General features: G+C 41.7%; 1 protein-coding gene across 1 annotated transcript; it reads right to left on the minus strand.

Annotated features, from left to right (window-relative positions):
• Positions 1-1778: 1778 nt before the first annotated feature.
• Positions 1779-8959, minus strand: KRT39 (keratin 39; the record flags this gene model as incomplete). Its single annotated transcript, XM_080713779.1, has 7 exons — positions 1779-2037; positions 3441-3661; positions 5186-5311; positions 5418-5579; positions 6238-6394; positions 7048-7130; positions 8492-8959. 7 exons carry the CDS (start codon positions 8957-8959, stop codon positions 1779-1781), a joined length of 1476 nt encoding a protein of 491 aa, XP_080569905.1.
• Between the last annotated feature and the right edge of the window lie 942 nt (positions 8960-9901).

Here is a 9901-nt window from a genome sequence, read left to right on the forward strand (position 1 = left end):
TACACAATGTGGGCTGAGACTCCATCCTAAGGTTTCTGAGTTCAAGTCTTACACTCTTTCCATTTTTTCTACCCAGCTGTCTGAGACAGTATGCAGTTAAGTCCTGCCTGGAGGGATTCTCCCCATTCAGATTGAGACGCTATCAATAGAAAAAGAGTCATTCTGGGAGTTCTACATTCCATTTGCTTAGCATACGTTGTTACTTGTCTGGAGGAAGTAAATTGCTGAATTGTGAGTTAAACAATGTGAGCATCTTTGATGTGGGCACCAGGCATTGACTGATTTCTGAAACACACACTAAGAATTAAAAATATGCTTTATTGAGTAAAATTTCAGGCATGATCACAGGAGATCTTGCTCTTCCTGCCACCCCAAAAGTGAAACACTATTAAAACTCCCAAATCATAATCAGGTAACTAATTTCATGGGAAAAGTATTTTAAAACGAGATAATAGCGAACAAAATTAGGTCGAGGGGTGTTGTTAAAAGCAAAGCTTTACAGTCACTATGTGTTTAGTGCTCTTCAGCATACCAGGCAGCATTACATAAACGATTTCATTCGATCTTCACAACAGCCCTGTGAAGTAGGCACAATCCTCCTCTAACAAATAAAGACATTGTTTTGATGAAGGCTGTTTTGTACAGGGTCACAGTTGCGAAGTGGCAAGTTTAGGACTTCAGGTTTTGGACTTCATATTCTGTGTTAGATTTGGAATTCTTTACTGAAACCCCCACAAATGTCCAGTCATTGTTGTTGGGAGTGATTTGCACACCCTGTGACTCTGAGGTAAGAACCTACAATCCTGACTGGTACATAAGTGACACCTGCTCACATCGTGCTTGTGAGGACTAATTATCCACTATTGCTTTTCTGAAAGGTTTGTGGGCATGAAGTCCATTTTTTCTCTGATGGATAGATTGAAGCAGGAATCTAAGCTATTTTTTTTTTCATTGTCACCCATCAGGGGCTATGTCTTGAGATTTCCAGCTACATGTCCCTTGTCAAACAATCAGATCAAACTCCCATTCCCTAAAGAATAGAAAGAAAAATAGCAAATATTTAATGAAAGGACCCAGTTTCTCCAAAGTTACTGTGAAGAAATCACTTTGGATTCATTCCCATAACTATTTCTGCTTCTCAAAGAGATATTTGGAGAAGAGCAGAATGGTTCGCAAAGTTTTAGGGAGCATGGACCTCTTTGGGGATATCTTGAGAAGGTCGAACATGTTAATGAAGGTAAACAGTAACTGGGACAGCAGAGTTCAACAGGACCCAGGCCTGTGATTGTCCATTTAAGAAAACTAAGCAGTAAAGATCTTTTCCCTATATGGGCTTCGTTCTATATCCAAAGGCGTCTAGAAGGGAAGGTTTTAGCTTTTCACCTTCATGTGTCAATGGCCCCAAACAATCCTAGAACTTGTCTGACCGGCTCTAAGGAGGCACCAAAGTAACTAAGGCCTGAGTAAACAAAGTAAAACCTGCTGGTCCATCACTCGGGTAGCCAAGCAAAGCTGGCCATCCTCCCAGGGACTTACTACACAGTTCCCATCTCTCAGATATATGCGAAATGTCCTTCCATAGAAATATAATTTATTATGTTGGTGGCAGCTACTTAGGGAAGGAGAAGGATGAAAGAGATTCCAGCTAGTGATGGGGACCCGCTGTAGTAGTAAGAAGCTGAGTACCTTAGGGCCTGGGAGTTCTTAAATCTCTCTGGCAGGAGCATGTATTGGGCCTCTCTCTCATGAATGTGGGTCATTGGCATCACCTTGGGGTGCTAGACTCTGGCAAGTCCAGTGATGTAGCAAGGCTGCACGTGCTCGTGAGAAGAAATGATCTTCCCATCCTTAATCTCCTTGGTGATGGTGCGTATTTTAACCAGTAACCGGGGCAAGAGTCCATAGGCGCTGAAGGGCTTGCGCATCACAGCGGGTGTTGAGGACGTGTAAACTGGGGCATTGCATTCCATGGCCCTGGCCTTGCAGGAGGTCCAGGTGGAAGGCTCACAGTTGGTGGTACATGGGTGACAGGGGAGCCTGTGGGAAAAACAGAATTTTACCTGTGATTGAGGGAGCGCCATGATGACCATGGTGTAAAATGGAGGTGGCTAAGTTTTCAACACTGTCACTGAAAATAAGTACTCCCAAAATATTACTCATTCACTTTGTACTGTAGTTAGTGGAGGAAAAAAGGATTGAACCAGATCCATTGGGAAGCAGCATCTTAGGTTGAAAACTCTTACATTAAGTAAGCTCCCATTAGAGTCAATGCCAGAGGATCATGGGAAGCATACTGCAGCAGCAGCTAAAGACTGGGCCAGAGCCCCACTCTGTCTTTTACCTGTGGGTCACCTCAGCTAAGTCAGTCAACCATCCCAAGCTTTACATCTTTATCTGCAGAATGGATGTGAGGAGAACTCAGGATTAACAGTGATAAGGAAGGAGTTGAGGGCTTGCTTTCTGAGCAATGGAGGTTAATCAGATAATTTTCTTTTGGGAAGCTAGTCACCCTACTAGTGGAGGTCTGGACCCCATCTAGGGACCTGTCCTCGGCACAGCATCAGGAAGCTTCACACTGCCTTCTGAATGTCTCTAAAGGTACAATTTTTATGAAGTAGCAGGCATTTAGCAATTAACATAAACACCCTTTGGTTAGGTGTAACACTTCTTTGATACCTGGAGGCACATGAAATATGGTAGCTCCTTAAGGTGACAGTGTGGGTTAACATTGAACCAGTGTCATGGGGATGTACCGATTAAGAGAAAGCCATGAGCAGAATCCACTGATTGTTTTGGGGGAGGTGGGTGTCATTTGCAAACGAAGTGTGCATTTGTGGTATTTGTTTTGGACTGAGTTACTCCAAAGAGCTCATATTCCAGGTGACTTCTTTATGGGTTAGTTATCTTATCATCAATAAAAAGAACTCTGATTTTTTTTAAAGATGCTGAAATACACATATGCTGGTATTGGAATCAAGAACCAGTAACTAGACAGGGCTTTGGGTTTCAGCCCAAGCAGAGTGTTCCTCCAAAGGGACCAGGGTTTTCCTCTTCAGCTTTTGGAAAGTCAGATGTTCATTTCAGTTGGGAAAATCTGTAACAGTGGTTAGAAATGTTTATCTTTGGGGATTCCTCTCTCTCTCTCTCTCTCTCTCTCTCTCTCTCTCTCTCTCTCTCTCTCTCTCTCTCTCTCTCTCTCTAGCTGAACAACCTATAAGGAATTAACTTGGTGCCCTGGTTCTTCAAAACAACTTAGCTTATACCTCAAGTTTAGACAAGGTTACAATCATGGGTCTCCCAGTGGCACAGCTTAAGAGAGCACACCATGCCCCATACATAGCTTCCCATCACTGGCAAGAAAACAAAGCCCCTAACACCAGTGGCAGGAAATAGGTGTGCATTTGAGCATCTTTCTCTTTCCAGCTGTGTCTGTTACTTACTTGCTATCCCAGCTCTCCAGGAGGCTGCGGTATGTGGCAATCTCACACTCCAGCCTGGACTTGACATCCAGCAGAACCTCATACTCCTGGCTCTGTCTTTCCAAGGCACCGCGGATCTCTGACAGCTGAGCCTCTAGGTTATGGATCAGACTCTGGATCTGGGCCAGCAGGGTGGTGTACCGGGCCTCTGTCTCCGTCAGGATGCATTCCTGGGAATCTCTCTATTGTGGAGGAGGAAAGTGGGATTTATAATGATGGCTGCTTTAAACCTAGGTCATTAAGTCTTTTTTTTTTGGTACTGAGGATTGAACTCAGGGGTGTTCTATTTCTGAGCTACATCTCCATCCCTTTTCATTTTTTTATTTTGAAACAAAATCTTGCTAAGTTGCCGAGGGTCCTGCTTTTCGAAGGGTGGCCTCTAAATTTTGATCCTCCTGTTGCAGCCTCCCAAGTGCTGGGATTACTAGCATGCACCATCATGCCCAGCTAACTCCTTTTGAACTGGTTTCTTTGTGATAGTACTAATGGGTCTCCAAGTCCTGACCAAATAAACTCAAAACTAAAATGATCAGTTATGGTAAGGCTGGCTTTCCTTTGTGATCCCTTTTCCTCTGTGTCTACTTCTCTTCCTCTTTTTCTTTTACCACCTGATAATCTCTCACTACACTCTTTTACAAGAGGGGAAAAGTAAACTCATTGCACGTCCAGGCATTAAAACACATCAGCAGAATACTCCATTCAATAAATGCTTATACTGAAAAAGGAAATAGAAAATGTTTAACCATAAGCATTACCCTCACTGGATCTGTTCCTTTCTATGTAAAACATAATAGTTGAAACTTTAATGAGTAAAGTTCTTTCCTGCTCTACTATACTATGGAGTCTATGGGTGTGATTTTAGGTTTTTAATAATCAAATATTTACATAAGTATCCTATTTTCTTAAGATGAGAAACTGACCTTCAAGGGGTTGAGTTAAGCCTAGGTCACATGACTAGCTGGTTGCAAAACCAGCGTGGGACGAGGTCTTTCTCGTACCCTTCAGAGCAGGTTATTTAAGTAATTTGCTACTTTACAGAGGCAGTGAAATGAGGCAGAAGTGGTATTGGCTGTGGAACCCGAATTCTGTCTCATATTCTTATTTCCTTTGTGATTCGAACAGGTTACTTTATGCCTCAGGGTCTCGGTGTGTCCACCTGTAAAGTAGGCGAGATGACACATTTCGGATTTGGCTTGGGAAAATCATCAGTAAAGTTGATTTTGGAATCAACCTGGAGCCTCATCAATAAAGCTGGTTAATAATTATACCACCTTCCTCATAAGATTGTTTTATAATTCTAATATGATAGCTTATAAAGATCCTTTGCATATAATAAAATGCTCTTCTAGTGTCTCCCAAAGTAGACTCCATAGGTTATTATTACCACGAGATGCCCTTAAAAAAGGAGAGAGGGTCTCACAGTCAAATAGGTCTGGAATGCTGAATATATACTGTATAGCCCCTTGTTAGAGATAAATGGTACATATCAGATTAATAAGGGCTTACAGGAAGCCACTCTGTTTAACCTTTGTTTAAGCAATCCTTTCCCACTTATTTGACCATGAAGTTGTTTTTCAGCCACAGACCCTTTAACAAACAGAGGAACTGTTGTTCTGAGGGGCAAACTTTGGAAAACATTGCAGCACACAGGTGCCGGGGGCCATTCCCATCATAGCTTTGCTAGGCTTGGTCAGCCTGCTGGGTACCATTCGGTGCTGGGCCTGCAGTTCAACCTCCAGAGCATTCATGGTACGCCTCAGGTCTATGATCTCCTTCTGGGAGCACTGCTGCTGTTGAGAGCTGGTCACCACTTGTTGATTCAGCTCCTCCATCTGAAACACAAAGACCACAGGAATTTGGGAAGGAAAACATAACTGATGCAAGGGTCCCTGGAGATGTGTCAGCTTATTGGTTTTTGACTTTTCTATTCTTCCCCACCTGCGTGTTGAACCATTGTTCCACATCTTTACGGTTTGTCTCCATGATTGACTCATACTGACATCTCATTTCTTGTAGAATCTGGTTTAGATCCACGGAAGGGGCAGCTGTCACTTCAATGTTGAGTCTGTCCCCAATCTGGCTTTGTAAGGAATTGATATCCTAAGAAAGGAATAAAGAATGTGAAGTTACATGGTGAATGGATGACCCTTTCATGTTCTTGTTTCAGTCTAACAACAAGAATTTTGCTTAACTATGTCTATATTAGAGCCCCCCGTATACTTAGGAATACATGATTCCTAGGTGGTATTGAGAAGCCAACAAATACTTTATGGCCACTTCAGAGATATTTATGTACTAAAATACGTGCATGTGTAATTAAAAGGAATTGACTTACAAGATCTGAGTTTCAAGAAATAAATTAGATAAATTCTAGAGACCAGTAATAGAAGCAGCAACATAGAGGTGGAGTTTAAAATAAGCGACCATAGTTTCTGTGATACAATATAGATTTGTGACAGTATTGACCAATGAGAGGTGGGAGAAGTCTGTCTGAAGATGTCTACAAAACAATAGGAAGCCTGAGAAGACAGGAAAGTTATGAGAATGGAAGATTTTTTAACCATGTGGCTTCAGATATTGTGTTGTAGCTAATGCATTTGAAGTACATTAAAGCAATGGTACATGGCAGCAGTTAGAATGATCAGGATCGAAAGGACGTGTTAGTAAGCTTGTGGGGATGCCTTCTGTCCAGGACAATCCAGAGGAACCGATGCTCATTTTAGAGGCTCAGCTCGTGTTGGCTGGGTCTTTCTCTAACCTCCTCATGACTGGTTTTGAGGCACTGGAGCTCCTCCTTCAGAGACTGCACCCGCGCCTCCAGGTCGGCCTTGGCCAGGGTCAGCGCATCCAGGATCTGTCTCAGGCCATTGGCATCTGCCTCCACCAGCTGCCGTAAGGACACCTCGGCTTCATAGCTTTAAAAGCCAGACAGGAAAAGAAAGGCGTTAAAAGGTCGACGGTGCAAATCCAGCCGAGCACAGCTCCCTTCTCCATTGTCCTCTGGGCCTCTCATTTATTGTATTTCTCTGGAAGGTTTTGTTTTCTTTAGAGGCAAAACCATTTGATTAATATCACTTGAGAAGTATCATGACTTAGTCATCGTGCCTAAATTAGTTTGCCAGAGTGATGCTACGGAGCTATTATTTGAGATGAGGAACTTGACCCTCTTTCTTCTCCCTGGGGAAGTGAGCAGAGCACTGGGTTAGGGCTCAGGAAGCTTGGGTCTACGTTTCAGTTCTGTCTTGTGTCATTCATATGCCTTCAGTAACTTCCTCATTCAACCACAATTTTCTCACCTTAAATGGAGTAAGAATATGTGTACTTTACCTATTTTACTGAAATATCATGCAAGTAATCAGATAGGGTTGTATGTTAGAACTATAGGTACTGTGTACATGTGAGGGCTACTAATTATAATCTGTTTTTTGAATTTGAAGGTCTTTTCTGGGCTAGTGCCAGCATGCTACGGAGCAGGAGGCTCCGTGGACGTGGGGATAATCTTATTGGGAGTGTTGAGGTCAGGCTCAGGGTGAACTCTGTCGTCAGTGACAGTGCCGGGTGGGCTTACTTGGCTCTCAAGTCATCTGCAGCCAGTTTGGTGTTGTCAATTTGTGAGACCAGCCTGGAATTCTCAGCCTTGGTACACAAGATCTAGAATTAAGAAATTGTACACACTAATGAGACAAACACCAGGATCGCCTTCTCTTTTGGTAATGGGTATTGAATCTAGGGACATTCTACCTCCAAGCTATACCCCAACCCTTTTTAAGTTTTTATTTTATTTTGACATGGGGTCTTGCTTATTTACTGAGGCACTCACTAAGTTATTGAGGCTGGCCTTGAACCTGCAATCCTCCTGTCTCAGCTTCCCAAGTGTGAGAATTACAGGCATGTACCTGGCTAGAATCTCTATAACTAGACTCTCCTTCTTTAAGACCCAGGGGCATGTGTATGTTTTAATTAACAGGGAAAGGCAAGTTAGATTTTTCATGAATCTCCGGAGCTCTGCTCAAGAAGCTTGGGAAACTTTGGGAACTCAGCGTTTTAGTTATTTTTCCTGAAAGATCAGCTAAAAATGACTTACATAAAAAATTTGTGTATGCTTTTTCTGTTAAACTATGAAATCTTTTTCTGTTAAAATATTTCACTCAAGAGCTTTTCTTATTCTTCAAAAAAAATTTTTGGCATAAAAAGAACAAAAGTCTAAAGCTTAGCAAATCATCATTGCATGCTTTGAGTTCACTGATATTTTCCCAGAGCCTAGAACAACATCTGGAACATTGTTGTTGGTGCTCAATAAATAGTTCCTGAACAAATAAAACTGAATAAATCCAGACATATAGCAGCAGCATGTCACTCTGAATAGCAAAAAGATTTGATTTAGGAACAAACTATTATCATCATCATCATCATCATCATCACAATCATCATCAACAATTTTTTTGTGGTACTGAGAATTGAACCTAGGTAATTCTACATCCAAGCTATATCCCCACCTTTTAAAATTTTTGTTTCTTTGAAACAGGATCTCAATAGGCTAATGAGAGTCTCACTAAATTGCCGAGGCATATCTCGAACCTGCAATTCTCCTGTCTCAGCCTCCCAAGTATTGAGAATACAGGTATGCACCATTATACCTGGCTTAGGAACAAACTCTTTATAATATGAAGATAATAAAAGGATAAAAACGTAGCAATGAATGGTTGCAACACAATTAAAAATAAAGTATTTAGAAACCTATTAGAGCAATAATTATTGTCTCAAAGCCCTTTTTTTTTTTTACTTTTAGAAAAGAGATGATAGCTACTGGTTGTTAATATGTTTTGGTCCTGAGTTATCTAGTGAGGATGGAAAAAAGAAAAACTATAAAACTCAGTTACTTCAAGATGATCATTTTACTCAAGAGCTTTTCTTATTCTTCAGAAATTATTTTTCAGCATAAACGAACAAAATTCTAAAGCTTGGAGAGCACTGATGGACAGCTCGGCGAAACAGGTTTTCAAAAGTCTTACCTTCTGCTGGAGCTCCTCAATGGTGGTGTAGTAGGTCAGATAATCAGGACACAGGAGAGGGAGCTCTTTGTTACACTCCTCCTGGATTCTACGCTCCAGCTCCGCATTCTCTCCTTCCAGCATTCGCACCTTTTCCAGGTAGTTAGCAAGACGGTCATTCAAGAGCTGCATAGTGCCCTTCTCATCACTGTTGATACCTTCGCTATACCAGCCGCAGTCATCCAGACAGGGACAGCCATTGATGCTTCTTATTAGGTAGGCGGGGGCGCGACAAAATAGAGGAGTGGGTTGGCAGCTCTGGCCCTGGGGAGTTCTCGCAACATGGCCGGATGGTTGGCAGCTCTTGGCTTCAGGCTCACCACGATGGCAGCTGTTGTTAGAAGAAGTGATCTTAACATTTGTAATCCCAGAGCAGTTTTGGGGTGGGGTTGAAAAAGAAGTAGTTGTCGTACAGCCCTTTGTGTCCATAGTATGTGTCCAGCTTCGGTGTGTTTCCAGGTCTGTGGTCACCAGCTCAGGCACCCTTGACTGAGTCTAAATTCCAAGCCTCTTGGCTTTTTCCTCTTTGAAGTGCTTATATAGCCTTCCGCAAAGGTGGTGTCACAATCGAAGGGGTGTTTGCCTTTCTAATGTTTATATAAAATCCCAGAGGAACATCTCATTAGTCTGCTTTTTACTTGCCTGAGAAGAGTTAGTTACTTGTCTCATAAAACTGTGCATTTAGGCGGTTACTAAATTATTACCCATCATGACTGCTATCGTCATTGGGTCCAGAGCTTCATGTTTTGTCTTCAAAAGGAACAGTCGTCACAGTCCTAACAGCATCCATTACTAAGCAGGTGTGAGTATATTAAGTCCATCAAATCCTTGTTGACTTCGCCACCTGGCACTGACCAGGAATGAGTGCATCCTTCTTTTCCTTTCTTGTCTAAGAAAAAAAAAAAGGGAAACTATTAATATCTAATAATAATTGATGAACTTAGAAATTGGTATTATGTTTTGTCTAACTGATTTTTCCATTTTTATTGTGAGGATATGGTAAACATGAATCAAAATGTTTGTCTTAAATAAGGTTAAGAAAAAATTATTTTTCTGTGCTGGGGATTGAGCCCAGAGGCTCACACATTCTAGACAAGTGATTTCCCATTGAGCTACATCCCATGCCCTGCAAAGGCTCCTTTTAAAGGCTCTTTTAATTGCTAGATTCATGTTTTAGCTTTTAAAGTAGGGTTTGAATGCTAACAAGATATTACTGGGGAAAGGCTAGTTACTTTTTGATTGTCTAAGCAGTCAAAAAATTTATAACATTTTTAGTGCTCAGTGTTTGCCTCTGGCGTTACATTCATTTATAATTGATCATAGTTTGGTTTATATTTGACGTTTATATATAATCTTTTGGCTTGGTGTGGT

Source organism: Muscardinus avellanarius (assembly GCF_963383645.1).
Source record: "Muscardinus avellanarius genome assembly, chromosome: 16".
Taxonomy (NCBI): domain Eukaryota; kingdom Metazoa; phylum Chordata; class Mammalia; order Rodentia; family Gliridae; genus Muscardinus; species Muscardinus avellanarius.